Here is a 20,647-nt window from a genome sequence, read left to right on the forward strand (position 1 = left end):
TTATTCATTATTTAGAAAATTGTAAACAACTTTATATTTGTTGAATAAAATCATTCTACTTTATTCGAAACACCCTGTGTACCAATATTTCGTCGAACGTAATTTAATATACATAGACTGTAAAAGCGCATTTAAATATGTAGACTTTAAAGTCATACTCGTAGGTTAATTTTTTAAAGTAGAACAGCGAAAATTGCGCACCCTTTACATTCGAGAATGTGCTGCAAGTGGGCAAAAACCCCTTTTGTGGTTTGCCTCTTAAAATTGACGTTTTGTTGTTATTATGATAATCATAGTCTTCATCATCACATTTGTTTTTGTTGCTGTTGCTATTTTCTTAAGGACTCCTACAGGACTACTATCTCTAACAGATAGTTCCTGTCTCTAGGCACTATAATAATATATACACATTACATATTTACGGTACATGATTCTATGATATATATATAAAGCGGATATGTAATTTTTACGTTATTAAAACGACAACATATACGATGGGCTACTTGACTTAATGAATGACAAAGCTTCAAACAATGGCATCATCATTATCATTATCGGATAACACACAAAAGGGTGGATGGATTTCCCACAAGACTGTCAATATGCGAGTTTCCTGACATGCAGAAGACACCACTCATATTATGACTACGCCTCATAGAAGATACTTATATAAAGATACGGATAAAAACTACTCAAGTGCAGGGACACAATGTTAGAACAACAGACTGACAGTGTACAGCATTATGTGATGTTGTTTGTAGGAATAATATAGATTGAAAACTGACAGATCAAATTTCTAATTTTACTAAAAAGTTGTTGTGATGATGAACAACAACGAAGACGACGACGACCTAACAAAGACGACAAACGAAGGGACTTCTAAACAAAGAGATTTGTATATTTTACCCTTTAAGAACTGTTTTTAAACACAGAAGCCTCTAATTAATGAAGAATATATGTAAGGAAGGTGTTCTTTTCAGACACAACCAGACCATATTGTTATGAGAAGAATATTTCATCATACCAACCCTATTCTTAAAACAAATGATTGACGTGGTTAGTGAGATTAAGTTTCAGTTTTAAATTGGTTGGGGTTAATGTGGGCGGAAATTTTCTTTGTTTGTCAATTTTAAACAAATGAATTAATTTCTTTGGGTTTGTCGTATACATTTTATTAAACAATAATTTTACAAGGCAAATCTTTAGAACAATACATTTATAATTAATTGAATAATTTATTTGTGTTTAATTGAGATAAGATAAGAAATTGATCAACATTTTTAATTTCTTCGCTCAAAGTCTTGATATCATCCCTCTAAGGAACGAAATGTGAAAAATAGACAATTCAAACAGTGGATTTTTCGAAGAGAATTATTGGCCCAATTAAAGCACCCTGGCGGAAAACACTTACATTCCACACAGACAAAACCTTTCTTTTGCAGCCGTAAGTGAGAGACTCAATTCACGGCATTATCAAGAGTGTAACATTCTTCGTACTAGATTGAGGATGATTCTGAATAAACAGGGGTTTGCAACAGGGACATTACAAAAGTAGAGCGACAGGGACAGCAAACTCCGTATTTCTTGCCACTCTTTTGACATTTCTCTTAAGTAAGGTTTGTCATTTCATTATGGAAAGATATAAGAGCCAACAACGAGTCGGAATTATTAAAACCTACTACAGAAATTCGGAGTCAGTGGCCTCAATGTAAAGAGCATTACGTCCAATTTATGGTCGTCATAATCGTCCTAGCAGATCAACAATTGAGCATTTAGTGGACAAAGTCTGAATCCAGAGGCTAAGTACAAAACAGTCCCGTGCCAGTGAGACAAAGAAGTGCCCGTAGTGTCGAGAATAATACTGCACAGAGGCTTCAGTTCAGCAGAAAGTCCAAATGTGTCTCTAACACGTCGTTCTCCAGCGTTAGGCATCTCTGTGACTTCGTTGTGGTGAATCTTGCAAAAGGATCTTGGCCTACATCCTTACAAGATTAAATTGATGCACAAACTGAAGCCACTTGACCACCAGAAGCGTTGAATGTTAGTGAATTGTGTTGAGCAAAAAAAACAAATATGCGGTATACGTTAAGTTTATGGTTTATGCCAACAAGCAAGATTGATGAACTTCGAACGAATATCGAAAGTGAAATTGCAGAAGTATTGGTTGATTTTTGCTTAAAAACCGTCGGAAATTGGGTTCAGCGTCTGGACTTCTGCAACCTTTTCTGTGGTGGTCATGCAAACTAAGCATGGAATTTGCTTTGTTAAATAAAAATTCAATTTTTTTGTGAAAATTCAATTTATGGTCAAAAATAACTCCCAAGACCTTTTTTGTAGAAAATTTTTCAAGTGTACGATTTATGTTATAATTGTAGTCAATCGAGTAAAAGAAAGTGATTGACATTGAGCAATGTTCAGATTTAATTGATTTATCTTAAACCACTCAAAAAGCCTTTTGATTTAATTTTGCAAAAGATCACAATCGCTTGTACTTTGTATGCGTCTACAAAATTTTAGATCATCTGCAAACAAGAGAGATATTAAGTTTTGAAGTACATTAGGTAAGGCGTGAATACAAACGAGAAATAAGATCGGACCTAAATGGCTTCTCTGGGGAACTTCTGATGATACAATTAAAGAGTTGAAGAAATGAATGAAATTGATAATTTTGTGAACCCTAAAGTATTTATTTTATGTTTTTAATTGTTAGGGAAAATGATTAAAGCTACATTTTATATATGATAGATAGCATAACATATCGAAGCAACTACGATCGAGTGTTTTCAAATTCCTCCTCTGAATTTATCAATACAAAATTTTCAAACCGAATTCAAAAGTTCTCATGGTTATCATCATCCTTCGAAGACCCATCAGAAATGACCAACAGTTAAATGAGGTGTAAATGTTCTTTTAAATAGCTAAACTTTTGAAAGCATCACAACTAATAAGAAATAAAATCGAGGTAACACACTCACTTTTATCTGTAATCAATAAAATATATTTAAACTGACCACAAAACTTTGATCAAAATTAGACCTCAAGCCCTTTGGATATTTTTTCCCAATTACCTAACAAATCTTGCACTAACGTAATAATACTTAATCGATTTGTATCCCTCTACAACTACCGAGGACTCCAGAGAAAAAACAGAACAAAAAAAGAAGAAAATACATGATTCGGATAAATATCTATTGCCAAATAGTTACAGAATCGAAAAGAAAAAATAGTTAAAACAAAAAAACTTAAATTTCAGAGAGATTTAAGGAAATTAAAATCTGCTCAACTGAATAAGTTTTGCTTTTTGTTTTTTTTTATTTGAGATTGGTATAAGTGTAGGTAGGATAGGAACCTTTGAAAAACTTTCCTATCAGAGAGAAACAAAAACAAAAAAAAAAATCCAACTTGATATTCTTTTCCAATTTGTATGATCTCCGATTGCGAATAAAATAAAAGTCAAAACAAAAAATACAAAATACCCAAGCAACGCCAACGGGAGAAGCAAAATTTCTTTTCACAAAAAAAATAATAATAATAAAATCCCATAACAACGATGGACGGCGACAGGGAGAGAGAGGAAGAGAAAACAATAGGAAAACTTACCCCCGTATCTACAATTTGATTTATCGGCTGGGATGTTACCATTCGGCTCCAGTCTGTCCAGAAACTCCTCAGAGTTGTATCCATTGTAGGGAACTTTGCTACCGTGATTGTGTCCATGACCACCCCTGTGATGTAGATGGTGGTGATGATGGTGGTGGTGTGATTCGTCGCCGTCCTCTCTTGAAATTGCTAAAAATATAAAAAGAAAGTAGAAAAATAACAATAAATAAATTGAATACAAAAAAAATGAAAAAAAAAAAAGAAAATATAAATAGGAAGATATTTATGGCTTTCTGCTTTTTTTGTTGTTGTTGTTTTACCGGAAACAAAAAGTCAATCAGGAATTTTTCATTGAAATTAAATCTGTTAGAATGTTATTAAACTTCACTTTCAAGAGATTTTGTATTCAAAGAATTTAAAATACAAAACATAAGAGCTAAAGCGATGAAAACAATGTTTTCGAATTTAAGTGCGTATACGCCATAGTGACCCATAGCAATTAATTCATGAAAAATTCTTATAATTATTGGTTTATGACTGTAAAAGCATAGCCAATTGAATATTTAATAAATACACAAATATTTCATTTACTGATTCAAGGCATATGAGTAGAGGTTTTTGAGTTATGGGTAGACAAAGGTTAAGTTAACTCGAGAATTTAACGACGAACGGAGGATAAAAACATCAAAAGCATAATTAAGTTAATAGGGCGTTAACTTAGGATTACAATAAGACGAAATTTTTAGTTAAAAAATTGAACTTGCTTCAAATGAACTTTTGAATCTTTTACCTAACTTATTTCAGAACTTATTATCAGTACTTCATTCCTTAGCCACCCAATTTAGACGAACAAAATGTTTTTTAAATGCAAAATCAAACTCAAATGATTTGATTTTTCTCGGGGGCAGTTCTAATCAATTTAAGTAGCTCCTGTTATGTTATACAACCAAGTAAATTCATTATCTTACTTCTCAGGACTCGATAAATAATAAATTAATTCACATGTATCGATACTCCTTTTCGTCTTGCTAAATAGGTCTCATTACAAATTCGACCCAGCTATCAATTTAACCAAATTTCTAATTGAATTGACGCGGTTAGAGATATGTTTGTGCATATTTGATACATAAGTCATTTATATCCACAAATCAAATATTGAAATCCATTTAACCGCGACATGGTCTTCAATATTTCAATTCCAAATATTTAGGTCATGTTGGGTTTGGGTTTTGTCCTGATGTCAAGTTACACTTAATTTCACCGCATTGACAAAAATACAGATCAATTTCCAAAAGGGAGCCGAATAGCAATTTTATCGTGGACACAAAATGTGTGTGCGGTGGCCGCCTGCGGTTATCAGGATAACGCTGGCTGAATGGAAAATTAATTAAATCTTCGTTTCATCCTTTCGCCTCCTTCGTATGTACAATTTAGATACATCTTAAGTTAAATTTTTGCAAAACAAACATTGTCAAAGAGAGTTTTCGGAGTGAGTTTGTTGATGTTCTCTGTTGGGAAAGTATGAAGGTAAAGCTCAAAAGCTTTAACACTATGGATTTGAAAACTGTCAAAAAGGACTTTATTTCCTTGTTTTTTTTTTTGTCTTTGAATTTTGCTATGCTGACGCCACTCATTATGTCATTTGCACATCTGTATTTTCTTTTTGTGTTTATTTTTCTCTTCCAAAAGTGTTTGTACAAAGGATTAGACCTTGGCAACGATGAGGATATACAGCGGCCTCTAACACTCGTCTCCTTATGTGTCCTCTCAAACGAAAAAAGGAGACTGCATAGTTTAAAAAAATAAAGTAGTCGAATGACATTGCTTTTGTGCCATCAGAAGGATAAAAGAGAGAAGGTGGGAAAATAAGCAGTATACAGGAGATGAGTTGTGTTAGATTGTGTGTTCGTCTGAAAAGGAGGGAAATGTCTGTGTTCCAAAAGAGAAACACACACAAAAATATAGAACACCGATATGAGGACCTGCATAGTTCAGGTTTACTGAGTGTCCTCGTCCGTATGCCAGAAAAATAATTTCAGGGTTGTTTACAGTCGGAAAGTTTTCTATAGACGGTTTTTGTCGTTTTTAATCGTCTCATATCGTCATGGACACTGCATACTGGAAAATGTGACATCGATTTGAATTTATAATCAAAGTGAACCCGCTCAATGCTTCAACTCAGAATGAGCTTCAAACAAAAATGGGATAATCCATTATGCAGTTTGTGCTTTAACATTTTTGAGGAAATTTGTGCAATTATTTTTAATTGTATTTTTCTTTTGGCAGAAATAATTTTTTTAAGAGATATTAGACGAGAATTATAAGTTTTAGGTTAATTATATCTTAAAGTAAAGAAAATATAAGGATAACATAATTCAACAACTTCACCATTTCCTGATGAGTATTTTTAGAAGAGTAGGTGCTTTGGTTGAATTGTTAAAGGTTTGAGGATGAATGTTCCTGGCTATTTATTAAAACATCCGTAAAAAGATTAGCTGAATTAAACACGGAGGTGACGCTTCAAGGGACCCAAGTGATCTATTTGAACAACCTTTCTAAATAAGTTTCGAAAGATTCAAGGTAATACAATCGATGAAGAATTTTAAGGGGAAAATCTTTGTAAATATAAGGTGAGGTATCGGAGAGAAAACAGAGGCCTAGGAAATAGCAGAAATTAATATCAGACTCCAAACCATACGCTTTAAAAATAGTATATATATTATTTTGAAACCCAAAAACGAATAAAAAACTCAATGGTTTATTGAAGAAATATTTATTTCAAACTCTAAAACAAATTCTATAAATTTTAAGTGCGACAGCATCTGTTTTTACGAAAACCGTAGTGGAAATTACAAAAATTCAATTCTTGAAAATGTTAATTAAGCTACATTGCTAAAGGTTGGAACAAGATTTTCTCGTTAAAGGAACATACCAATGTGAACGCTGAATATTTGTGTGGTTTTCGGTAATTTTGTGGATAATTTCTAACTTCTTATAAAAAGTTATTGTAGTCACAACGCTTCAAGGTGAATGGAATCTAAAACAAAGACTTTTAGACAGACACCATTGACGGTAAGTTAGTATATTCAGGATAACTTTTTTCGTCGCACATATCTCAGGAACCAGCAGCACCGAATTCAAATGCATTTTGTTTTAAAGATAGTAAAATTAAAAATTCAGAAAGGACATTTAAAAAGTAGAGTGTTTTGTTTCAAAAAGCGAAAATTTCGGTTGCAACTAACTATCTCATGAAATTTCAATAATATACGGTTCGCCATCCAACGTTTTTTTTTTCAACTAGTGCTTGTTTCGTGAATGGTAACGCTTAGCTCATGTCTGATTTAATATTTAATTAGTGTTATCCTTTCGCTGAATGAATATGGTTGTGTATACGCTTGAACAACGCTTAGAGAAGATGCCGATTTTGCCAAAAAAAATCATCTTTTCAGATGAAGATCATTTTGATCTTGGCGGGTATGTAAACAAGCAAAACTGTCGCATTTGGGACACAGAAAACCAAACCTGCACGCAAGGCCGGTATACCCAAAATGAGTCACTGTTTGATGCGGATTTTGGTCTATAGGCATAATTGGGCCATTTTTTTCGCAAATGAGAAACGAGTGGTCAATGGCGATCGTTATCGGACATGTTGAACGAATTTTTGTTCATAAAAATTGAAGAGCAGGATATTGGCAACATTTGGTTCCAACAGGAAGGCGCGGCGCTATGTACCAAACAGCCGAAGCTCGACTCGATGTTTTACACCCTGATTTGGAGATCGCATTATCAGCAACATAGTTGATGTCGTTTGGTCACCTCGTAGTTTCGAGTTGACACCATTGGTCTATTATTTGTAGGGTGCCGGAAAAGATAAGTGTTACGTCGACAAGCGAGAGACGATTGACACAGCTGCACACAATGGATGATGTGCTTAAAAGACCGATCGGGTGGGCGACTGCATGTCCAGCTGAGGCAGCCATTTGAATACATATATTCCATTATTAACCGGAAGGATTGTTCTTCCAAATAAATAGATAAATTTGAGAAAATATTCAGTAGTTTTTTTGTATATAATATTTAAAAAAAAGTTATTTTGCGGACCCTGCATAATGCAAAGTAATGTCTAATTAGTAAAAGGGGCTGGGATGCTACCCACACTGATAACTTCTCATCCAGTATATCGATTTGTCTTTCTTAAAGCCTTAACAAAATATTCAATATTTTATGTGAGAAACAAGATTTAAAGTCAACATATTTCTTTGTCCTCCTAATGCTTGAATACGAGATGTCGAGAATCCAATATCAATTTTTACCAATTTTTCGTAATTTTATTTTTAGATTTTAATTTTATGAAAAAAATCTATAAGATGAAATTAGTTTGAAGCCAATACCTTTAATTTTAAAAGAGATATTTAAATTTGAGTTTTTTATTAGTAAAAAAAGCTGTCAATTCGATTTTTCTCAAAATTTTACCAGATTTAAAAAATATTATTTTGTATTGCGTACAATTGTTTAAGAGATAACATTAATTCGTGTTCGTAAAATATTAAAGGTGATAATTATTTTGTTGGCAGTTTTGTTTGATTTATAAAAAAACCCTTTAATTTATTTTGTTTCAAACTTATACTTGTATCAAGTCACATTAGATAAAATAAAATTTAATTCAAGTCGCTAGCGTTATCGGTTCGTCTGATATTTTTATTTTTATTAACTTACCTTGGGAAGATATTGTAATGGGTCCGATTACTCAAATTGAAAATTTTGATATTTTTCTCGCCATTTCAAGGTCGCTAGCGTCGAAATAAAAGATTTTTAGAAAGATGTTTGTGCGTGCTGTGTACGTACGTTCGTACGTTCCCGACGTTTTACCGTCGTCCATAGCTCAAGAACAAAAAGAGGTATCGACTTCACATAAATTTTGTTATACAGATAATAAGGCAGAAAGATGCAGAAAGGGCTCTCAAGAAAATTGCGTGGGTGAAAATTTTGGTTAACTTTAAATATCTTACGAACCAAAAACGCTAGAGACTGGAATTACATTTTATATAATATATTGTAACGTGATATCAAACAAGAATATTTTTGACAAAAAAAATCCAAATAACGTTTTTTTTTACAAATAAAAAAACTAAAAAAATTTTTCACCTCGAAAATTTTACGAAAACAAAATGATTTTATCACAACGAAAAATAACGTTTTTAACATCTGGTAAAATTTTGAGAAAAATCGAATCGACAGATTTTTAAATAAAAATATAAACCTAAACAGAAAAATTAAAAAAAGTTATTAAAAATTGAATTTCGCCTCAATTTTTTTTTTCAAAAATTAGAGATATTGGCTTTTAACTACTTTTATCTTTTAAACAATATTGTTAGAAACATTTAATAAAATTTTTAGAAAAATCGAATTGACAGTTTTTTTGAAAAAATAAAAACTTAAGTGAAAATTTAACAAAAGTTGGTAGAAATTGATTTCGACTTAAATATCTTTTCAAAAATTTGAGATTATGGCTTTTGACTAATTTTCACTTATAAGAAATATTATTTTCAACATTTAGAACAATTTTGAAAAAAAATCGAAATCACAGTTTGTTACAAAAAATAAAAACGTGAAAGAAAATTTAACAAAAGGTAATAAAAACTTATTTTCGACTCAAATATCATTTCAAAAATTTGAGATTATGGCTTCCAAATAATTTTTACTTATAAAAAATATTGTTTTCAACATTCAGACAAAGTTTGAGAAAAAACAAATTGACAGTTTTCTCACAAAAAATAAAAACTTAAATAAAAAAATTAATAAAAGTTGGTACAATTTGATTTTCGACTCAAATATCTTTTCAAAACTTTGAGATACTGGCTTAGAACTACATTTATATATTAACAAATATTGTTGTGATTATTCGCCTGTTTTTTTCCAACTTATTTTAACTTATAAAAAATGTTGTCTTCAACATTAAGTAAAGTTTTGAAAAAAAATTAATTGACTGTTTTCTTTACCAAAAATATAGGTTTCTATATAAAAAAGCAATACTAAAACTTGGTAAAAATTTACTTTCGACTTAAATAACTTTTCAAAAATTAAAAATATTGTCTTCAAACTTTTTTATTTCACAGAAAATTTTGTTCTCGATATTCGGTTGTTTTTTTTTATAAAAGTAACTTTTTTTCATACAAAAAATAAAATCTACAAGAAATAGTACGCAAATTTGGTAAAAAGTGATGTTCGGTTCTTGATATCTCTCAAATTAATTTCATTCATCCCATTTGTAAATATTTAAGAAATGCTAATTAAATTGGTAAAAATTTGTTTTCGTCTAAAAATATTTTAACTAAAACAAGATTTTTAAGCTTAACTATTTCTCTTTATGAAAAATATTGTTCGTAATTTTAAATTTCTTAAGAATATTTCAACAACTTTTTTAACCCAACCCTACAAACTTTTAAGAAGGACAAATCAACAGACGGGATGGGAAGTTATCACTTTGGGTCGGTCGCAGCCCAGCACTTGTTTGAGTCTTTTCTGGATCTTTCTTTATTATTATCTGTGTATCAAGTCGATATCTCTACCGGTTCTTGAGAAAAGGACGATACAAAATATTCCCGTACGTACGATAGTTTGTACACACATAGGCATTTCTCTACAAATCATTTATTTAGATGCTAGGGACCTTGAAACGTTGAAAAATGTTCAAATTTTGAGACTTTGAATTCAATATATTTATAGGGGATAATTGAAAGTTGCTACCAAGTACGCTTTCATTGATAGTTCTGTCCAAAATATCTTCTAGAACTGAGTTGGGATGATTGGACAATGATTGTAATTCATTTCGCAGTAGGTTAACCATACATATAAAGAGAGGTTCTCTGTATATTGTTGTATTTGAATACCAGTTTTTATTTGGCCTTCTGATTTCCGCAACTGAATCTAAGCAGTTTTCGCTCGAAGTTTTCCAACGCATTTGGAGCTGTTGGCGGAATACTAAACCAACACCCAAATCCATATCTTAAATTAGGTCTTATAAGCGTTTTATAAATAGGCAATTTGGTTTTCTTTGAAGTGGAACTTGATGATAGAGGTTGATTTAAGCATAACGGAAGCCATTTTGGTTTTATTCAACACTTCCCTAGCATGTTTATTGAAATTAAATTTATTTTGGTGGCGTAAACAAAGATATTTTGGTTCCGTTATTAGTGGGATCACAACATTGACAATTACAAGTGAGAGAGTATTACTCTTTTATAACTGCCTTACGATGTCCTTTCCCATAAACGTTTTTAAAACATATTATGCTACTTTTCCCTGCGTTAAGTACTAATCCTCAAAAGTTGAGGTAACACGTTAAAGTGGGCACGGAATCTTTTAATTTATCTAGTGCATCGGGCGGCCTTACCGCACTTGACAATATCTTAGCGTCATCTGCATATAAAAAGGCTTCACACTCATTTCCTGGGTTACTAAATGGAAAATCATAGATATAAACATTGAAAAGTTTTGTACCAAGTAATGATCCTTGAGGTACCCCCCTAAAGACTGAAAACTCTTCTGAGCATTCAGAAGCAATATTAATCATTGCTGCCCTAGAACTCAGAAAACTGACTATCATTCGTATAAAGGCTTCATTATATTCCAGCTTTATCAATTTAAAAATTAGACCGTTGTGCCATTAAGAATCAAAGGCAGCCTGCATATCTAAGTCAAGAACAACGGAACACTTTGTATTCCTGAGGTTTTGAACAATTCTATCATTCAGAAACAGTAATAAGTGTTCAGTGGAATGGTTTTTCCTTAATATGAATTGGTTATTAGGAATAATATTTTTTTCACTGTCTAGGTAATCCACTAAAACTCTTTCGAAAAGTTTTCCAACATTTGACAATAAAGATATAGGACGAAAGTCTTTAATTTCATTCCAACTTTGATTTTTTTCATATAATGGGAAAGTATCCATTATTTATGCATTGGTTGAAAATACAAGAGACTGTTATATCAAGTACATACAAAATGTTGGTTCCACCAGTTTAAAGTTTTAATTTGGAATTTTAAAAATTATATTATTTTAAGACAAATTAATAATCTAAACAAAATTTAATAGAAAATCGATACATCGATTAGGTTATAGCTGAGAGTAGACGCACAAACCTTTTAGGAAATTACTAAATATTTAATATCGCCGTTAAAACAAAAACTAGCCCCAAACATTTAATTCATATTTTATGCAAATTAAACATCAATTATATTAATCAAAATGTTATCTACTTCAACAAACAAAAAAAAATCATAATTAAGGAAATGTTATAACAGGACTAAGCACTTTGGTATGATATACTTTTAATTTACTCACATTGCGAAGAAAATTCAACCAATTATTAAGCGAAATGTGTATTTATTTTAAAATGCAAAACTTCGACTAAATATGAAAGATTTTCCCTACCCTTACTCACACTATCATAAACGGTGTTACCCTACAAATTTCCGTAGGCAGTTATTGAAGACACGTAAACCATTTCATATAATCATGTCTTAATTGTAAATACGAGTATCTCTGAAAATTTACTCTGATTATGTGATTTTCAATAATGTTATATCTTCTTTCCATTTTACAGTAAGGTGGAGACAAATATTTTGTTTTCGACTTTTTAAATGTATTTCATTGACATTGACATTGAAAGTTACTTTTGAATATAAAAATCGATTCGATTTTGTTTTCTAGCCAGGTCCAATATTTCTTGAAAGACAAATGTTAACCTTTTTGAAAAAGCAATTTCTTTAAATACAAAATCGGATATATTAAACTTAATTAATATGTAAACCTTATTCTAACAATTTAAAACAAAAATGACAAATTTCATTTGGATCAGCACTGTATTCAAAGTATCTCATTTCTTAGACGCCCCCAAAAGTGTACCCAATGCAAAACGCTTGATTAAATTTAATTGCAATTGGGATAGAAGTGTTTATTTAATTCAACGTCATTCCCCATTGACTTCTTCGTTGCCGATGCCGAAACCCGATGCTGTTGCCATTGCCATTGTCGTAGGTTTGTCGTCCCCATCATAACACCAAAAACCCCTTAAACATTAACATAATATCCCGGATCTACATCTACATCCCCTGGAGGCATTTTTGTCAAAATCCGTAATCCATTTCCCTGATGCTTGTTTTCATTTTCGTTCGTGTTCGTGTTCGTATCCGTATCCGTATTTATTTTATTTTTTACTTTTTTTTATTAATCCAAAAATCCATGTATAGTATAGATGGTAGTATACAAGGACTCGTACAGTATTCTCATGCATTTGGATATTGAATATGGACTAAAGAGGGTGTGGGTTTTTGTCCATGCTTAGTTGTGATGTCATTACGGTTAGGTTGTACGCTTCAAGGGATTTTCCATTTTCCTCTTTGCCATCAACATCAACAATACCTTAATGGCTGGGTGTGCATTCTGGCGTATTGTCTCAACAATTGTGTACGTAACGTATTTGGATAAACTGAATGTAAAAAGCTTTTAACAAACCCATCCTCAACCATATACATACGAGTAGAGTACATAATATAGTACATCAAAGAGAGGGAGGAGCACCTCTGGCTGATGATGATGATGATGGTTGTAGTCTTGGGTGGCTGGGTGTTTTTCCGTTTAGGCTCATCTATAGGTCGTTGAAAGGGTTAAGGACGAAAGTCAATTTCAACCTATAACAAGTTAACGACGACGATAGCGATGGCGAAGCAGAAGGAGATGGAGATGTAAAAGACGAGATGATGATGACGATTTTACAAATCAAAACGACTCGCTCAGCTGCCGATTTAAGTATGAAAAGGTTGTGAAAGTTTATACTTCGATTTCAAGGACTCTTGAGAAAAGCGAAATTGAAAGTCACTTTATAGATATACTGTATTGTCCCAACTATATAGCTATAGGACAGGTGGTACATGAGGCTGCTCCCTAAGGCAACAACAAATGAGGTTTTTCACTCTTCTTCTGGTGATTTATAGATATTCATTGAAAACTCGTACCTGTGTGTCTTTATCTAAGTTGATTTTTCAAATAGCCCTCCGGTAGAGCCTGCAGGTCGGTATATGGGTAAGGACAGAGATTGATGCGGGCGGAGGTGGTGGTGGAGTGTTGTCTGAACTGAATGTGTGTTGCCAACAGTAACCCCACTCAATTTTAATATTCATCTGATTAGAGAGGCGTTTCCGATGTGAATACTCTCTTTCTCTCGCTTTATGTGAAAAATGAACAATTTTTGAAAAGGACTCGCTTTTTATTTAGGGTGCCGATGCCGAGATGTTGTTACGTGTATAAGGGCAGATACATAGGCAGAGGTAGGTTATAGGTAGGCAACGTTATTTCGTTATTTGGTGTGTGCTTGTCTGACGGGACGGTGTACATTTTGTGCTTATGGTGTAATCAAATTTGAATTTCAATAACCGAAGGATATTACGGAAATTAAATTACGGAGTATGAGGTAGAATCGTTTTTTGGAGTTTGTTGGGTTTTCCTGTATAAAATTTTTGAATTTCCAGGCTATATAGGGCACTATACAATATGTAGATACAAAAGGGATAGCGTTGGCGTTCAGACAGAGGCTTTAATATATGTATGTGAAGTTGAAGTTGGCTTTTAACGATATTATGCCATAGGTAATATATTTATTTTTTGGAAATAAGTACATATATACATCATATCAAAATTCAAAGTTTTTTTTTGGAGGTGGGGTGCGAAGTGGGATGTTTTTTTTTGTTGTTCCTACTCGAGAGATGTGTCACGTAAATGTTGTCAACTAGTAAACATGAAAATACATTTTTCCTAAATTACACCTTTTGTAGAGTAGGGTATTTATAAAATATTCAGGACATGCTATACTTTCTAACAAACCGTATATATTTAAGTTCAACACAAAGTTTTGAGTGGGTGTTAGGTGATATTAAATTTATGAGTGTAAAATAATTATGTACACGTTTTATTATATTTCTATGGGGATAATTATCATTAAAATCAACTTTATGCAAAAATCTTTCTCTTTGAAAACAACTTTTTAATTGAATTTTAAAATCAAATGGCTTAGGAAAATATTTGTCTTTTGTTTCTGTTTTTATGAAACCTTATATATGTTTAATAAGTTACTGCTTTAAAAACCCTCGTAGCACCCCTTATCAGGTGTTAAACTTGCATAAGCAACTCGATCTAAGACGTTCTACAATTTGCAACATAAGTCGCTTCATTAGTCAACAAACCCAACAGCACTTGATGTCAAGAATCTACAACTTTTCCGACATTAAGAATAACCCTCGTTTTATAGCCTTCGCCATGATGATTGATAGAAAGGCAACTTAAACGATTACTCAGTCCTACGTCCTCGTAGGTAGCTTTTCATTTCAACACTTCTTGATGCTCAAGCTCAACTTATTCTTTTTTTTTTCATCCACCAAAATGGCTGCAAAAGCAGCAGCAAAAAAATAAATAAAAGAAAAACACCTCGAATCGAACATTCTTCTTTAAATTCTATTTTCATTGTTTCGACACGGAATAAAATGTCCAACCATTTTCAGAGCATTTTATTTTTCATTTTTGCTTTTTGCAAAAAAAAGAAAATAAGATCTGAAGGATAAACAACATTTCAAAGTTCCGTTCTTCCAGCTGTTTAGAACTCCATGCAAAGTACACTCATGTGTTGTATCTCATCTCGTGTCATCGGGCCGGAGTGCTTGTCAGTGCCTTGAATTGAAGTTGAAACATGCCTGCGGGATATTCCGGAGAATGTTTTTGCCGATTTGCCATGAAATCTGCATTCCAAGTGGCAACATTCAAAAGACTGGCATATATGTATGTAGGTACAATAATATAACGTAGTGAAGTAGCGTCAAAGGGTCTGTGTTGGCTCTAAGGATGTTAAAACACTAAGCTACATGGGACATGATACCTAAGTGATTGTCACTGTAGAACGAGTGGGATATCCTTTTAACAGATTTTTTTTTTTTATATTTGTTTCTAGGACCAATCAAATGAATACATTTTCAATCTTTTGTTCAAGGTGCGCCTTGTTAAGGAAAAGATATCGTTTAAATTTGACACATGGTGAAAAAGAAGAGTGACATATTTTAAAATTAAGTTTATACTATTAAACGAACGTTCAAATGTCTAAAGCTTTGATTTTATAATTTAAAACATTCAAGAAATAATAAAGGCAGTATTTTCTATTTATTTATAAGCAATAAGTTGCTTATTTTGTTTTTCTGTTTATGTATTATTTTTTTATAAAAATTGTAACAATTTATATTTTATTTTGTTTTTTACTCTTATAGTTGTCAGTAAAATTAAATACATATTTTTATTTATAACCTTTTAAAAAAGTTATTTATATAAAATAAATTAAATTTAATAAAATAAAACAAAGTTAAATTATGTACTTATTGTTTCTAGTTTCTGATTTCTAGTAATTTTTTCTTTTATTTAAAGTTTTTTTAAATTTTAATCTAATGCCGTCATAACTCGAGCTATTTCATAAGACTCTTTTTTACCCTTTAATTCTAATAACCATAACCCACTTGAGTATTATGAGTATAAGTACAAAGACGACGACGCACGTTAAGCAAAAGGGTTGAACACAAAGCGTGTTAAACAACGTTCAATGATAGAAAACAGGAAATGAACATCAAATTTCCGTATGTTGCAATAGACGTCATAAAACTGGCTGCAAGAAAAAAACAAGACGAAGGATTCATTCTATCTCGTTTGAGTCTCTGAACTTTGACACTTCGACGTGTTTTAATTGAAATTGAAATTATTCCATTTATAAAACAGACACAACATTATAAGAGTCTATAAAGACTTAAGGGATACGAAAGTGGAGGCAAGTTAAAGACGAGCGAAATTTTGTAAAAAGGATCCCCACAGGCAAAGGAAAGGATGTGAATTAAACAAAATGGAGTGATTTCTAGTGCTGTTACTTAATGTTTTTTTTTTTTGTATTTCTCTTATTTAAATTCTTGAGAACCTTAATGACATGACACATGATTATGCGAGTTTTCATACCTCACATTCTCCTCAAAGCTAATATAATATTTGTTTCATTTTATCGTTCGTCGTCATGATAAAGAGGATGCGTTAACTGACAAAACCACCCTGATTAGCCGCAATCGCATAAAAAGGGGTGCGCTTTGCTCTAGCAATGTTTGAAGCTGCAAGGATAATGCCCTGTAAGCATTTAATTAAAAAAAATCACTTTAATGAGATTCTGAAGTTTTGCGCCATCATCCATATGATGTCGGTAGGTATCTACTTGTGCTGGAAGGTAGGCAAATAGAGAAAGTTTTCATTGTTCATTTGGAAGGAAATTGCGTGAAATAAAATAATTTTTTGAATCATCGTTGTGATGATGATTATGACATTGACGTTAATGATGGAAATTTTACGTGGATTTGTGAAGTTACTTTGAAAACCTTGAAGTTTTCACAGAGAACGATTTATTTGAAAACATTTTATTTTAAGTTTTTGCATCCTGGGGTTCATAGAAAAATATAGATAACCTAGAAGTTGAATACGTGGAATAATAACAAAAGGCACAAAAATGAAGTTTAAAGGACTACCAAAAGTCGCTAAAGTTAGTTGCATTGAGATCAGTTCAAGAACACCAGGGAAGTGTTTTAGGTACTTTGCTTTTTTTAAAAGTTTATTTTTCAGCAAAAAGTAAAGGATCTTTTAATTGTTTTTTTTTTTTTTTAAGAAAATCACATAACTACAAGCACTAACATCAATCTAAATAAGTTCTGATAATTTTTTTTTCATTTAGATTTGTTTTATTTTGGATCTTTAAATAATCGATTACTTTATGAAAATTGGTCAGAAATGTACGGACAAAATGATCCTTCTCGTACATTTGATTTGTTTTCTGAGGTTTTATATGATCATGTTAAAATATGCCTTAAATCAAATACAGAAAAAGTTCGTAGATTGCATAAATTAAAACCTTGGATGTCAGATAATTTATGATGTAAAATACACAGGAAGAATAAGTTGCACTCTAAATGTAAAAACAACCTAATAATCTTTTTCTGCAGAAACATTTTTCAGAGTTATAAAAGGAAGTTGCTGCTCAGATAACTTTGTGTAAAGAACACTACTATTCTCAAAAATTTTAAATAGTTAAAGGCGATCTCAGTGGGGCATCATTAATGAATTTTTTTCAAGGAATGTTTCTTTTGATTCACAGAATATTATTAACTATATGGACCAAGAAAATCACTCTTCCTTAGATATGTCCAACATATTTAACGATTTTTTTACAAGGGTTGCCCTCGATACGCTTCGGACCGCTGGCTTTACAACCTTAACCAAAAGTTTATGTTCAAGACATTGTGTTCATAAAGAAAATGGCTTTTTATTTCCCTGGATAACTCTAATTCTGCAAACCAAAACAGTTTTTCTAACAATTTTTAGAAAAGTCGTTGACGTATTGGCCCATATATTTAATAATTGTTTTATAGTGGAATTTTTAAAAACAGCTTAAAAATGGCTGAAGCTATACCAATTTTTAAGAAAGGTGATTTGAAAAATATTAATAATTATAGGCCAATATCTTTCATTCCTGTTTTTTCAATCTTTTTGTTGAAAAAGTGATGAAAGTCAGAATTGTATCGTATTTGCATAAAGTTAACTTTTTAGTAGCAATCAGTTTGGGTTTAGATCGGGCAGATCAACGAAAGACGCACTTCGCCAATTTTGCTGCCAGTCTTAAAGTCACAGGTGTTATGTATATTGATATAACCTAAGCATTTGATACTGTGGACTAATTAAACTTGAATAACTTGGATTTAGAGGATTCATTATCAAAAGGTTTTGTTCATATCTTAAGGGTAGAAGACAAAGAGTTAAAATAAGAGATTCAGTGCACCTTTAGATATAGCTATTGGCGTTCCTAAAGGGTCGGTTCCAGGTGCCATTTTATTCCTAATATATATAAATTCTATCTTCTACCTAGACTTGAAGGGTGCTGTAACAGGGTTCGGTGATGATATTGGTTGTTTATATTCAAATAATTCATTTTAGACTTAATAGCTGATATTAATTACGATTAAGAGGCTCTTAGGCATTGGTTCGGTATGCAAACGCTTGTCATAAGTGAGAAGACTAAGCTAATGTTCTTTAATGAAACCTACTTTTCTCTTTCTCTTATCTCTCTTTAATTCATATTTCATAGCTCGGATTGTAAAAAGTTTGGAGTTAGCAAACATGTATGCACTTTATTCAACAATGACCTGAGTTTAAATGTGAGTCTTAACTGTTCTTCTTCATGTTTTGCAATCGAACATGTATCTGAGTATAAGTATTTCGGTTTATTGATTGATAATAAATTGAATTGGTTTGTTCATACTTCAAAATTGAAAAAGTATCTTTTGTCTAAGACTTTTATTATGTAGTATCTTAGAAAATTCGCTTCGCGAAAACTTCTTGAAAAAGTTTATTATAGCTTGGTTCAATCAAAGCTGCAATATGGGATTGTATTTTGGGGAGGTTCGTTTAACTATAATACGCAACCTTTGTTGGTTGCACAGAAACAGAAGGTGTTTAAGCACCTTTATTAGTAATTAAATAAAGTCTTAACATTTTTTTTTTTAGAAGTGGTAACCTTTCTAATCACAACTTAACTTCTTACAGTCTTCGAAGTCAGGAAAGTTTCCTTGCTTAAGTACCACCTCACAAAAGACGTTGCTTTCTAAACTTTTACTCCTGAGTAACACCCAGAATTTTTAACAAGCTACCTCTTGAATTTCAGAGCAACCGTTCATTATTTTTATTTAATAAAAAAATAAAATTATGGCTGTTTAATTTTGATCTTTGTGAAATCAATAATTTACTTAATATAAGAAATCTAATACAAAATTAATGCTTTTAAACATAAAAAAAGCGAATGTATTTCAAAAAATATTGATAAACAACAATTTTTTTAGTAATTATATAGAATTGTTATATCCAAGCACACTTGTGCGCCCCAACAAATTTCAAACAAAGATAAACCCACGCAAAATCTTGACTTCAAATTCAATTAAACACATTGTAATAATTCTTCAAAGATGATGCAACGATAATAAACATAAATTGCATATCAGCACTTCTTGGCCTTCAGCCTTGTGCAAGAGTATCAAATGGATATCAAAAGTATTTGACAATATTGAATCATTGCATCATCCGCAGTCAAACAAAGGTTTGCTGCGTTAGCATATTAATAATATAAAAGGGATCTCCAGATCTCTTTCTAGTTTAGTTTTTTCACAAGTTTATCAACGTATAGCCGATGATTTCCCCCGACCAACGGTAAGGGATCTGACGCTTAAATAAAAGTGTTTTAAATTAAAATAAAACGGTCTTTTATTTCGGTTGCCCTGTTCCCAGAACAGGAAGAAAGATTTTTTTTGAATCTTTGAGAAAACTCAATTAAAATTGGCGCAGTCGGTAGGATTCCAGTCAGATTATAAGTGAAAATTATAAGAGACATGGTAATCCAGTGGTCGAACCGGAATTAAAAACGTGTTTTAGTTAACAATAAAAAATAAATGCAAACAAAAAAAAATTAAATAAAGTAAAAGTGATTAATTTTCGAACGAAAATCGTGAATTTCATTTAACTAAATTTAATTACAAAAAAAATAATAATTTTTCGAACGAAAATCGAAAATTATTAAAAAGGAAAAATTATTTAGTAACCAACGCCAGTGAATATGGTTAATGTTGCGAAACCTCATAGAGAGGAAATAATTTTTAGTGAAGAGTGAAAAGTGGAAGAGTAGAAGTGAAATTAAAGGCGGATGAACAATTATAATTAATAAATTAATTGAAAAAAAACCCTATACTGAAAATTGAGTAAAAATAAAAAAATGAGTGAGTGAAAAAAAAGAAAAATTAATAAATAAATAAGAAGAACATAAAAAAAAAAAATATAATTTTTTTACATAAAAGTAAAAGTGCAAACAAATTAAAAACAAAATAAAAAAAAAATAAACCAAAAGGAACGATAATAAGCAAAATCAAAAAGGTTAAATGCAAC

General features: G+C 31.6%; 1 protein-coding gene across 10 annotated transcripts in view; it reads right to left on the reverse strand.

Annotated features, from left to right (window-relative positions):
- The window catches only part of LOC129945868 (cyclin-dependent kinase 14), a 446,135-nt gene that overhangs the window by 136,947 nt on the left and 288,541 nt on the right, over nucleotides 1-20,647 (reverse strand). For all 10 annotated transcript variants that reach the window (XM_056055810.1, XM_056055809.1, XM_056055818.1 and 7 more), the window contains one exon: nucleotides 3,601-3,789. In XM_056055810.1, the coding sequence (XP_055911785.1) occupies nucleotides 3,601-3,789 (189 nt within the window). The remainder of the gene's footprint in view (nucleotides 1-3,600; nucleotides 3,790-20,647) is intronic.

The sequence above is a fragment of the Eupeodes corollae genome, chromosome 2, assembly GCF_945859685.1.
Source record: "Eupeodes corollae chromosome 2, idEupCoro1.1, whole genome shotgun sequence".
In the NCBI taxonomy this organism is placed as follows: domain Eukaryota; kingdom Metazoa; phylum Arthropoda; class Insecta; order Diptera; family Syrphidae; genus Eupeodes; species Eupeodes corollae.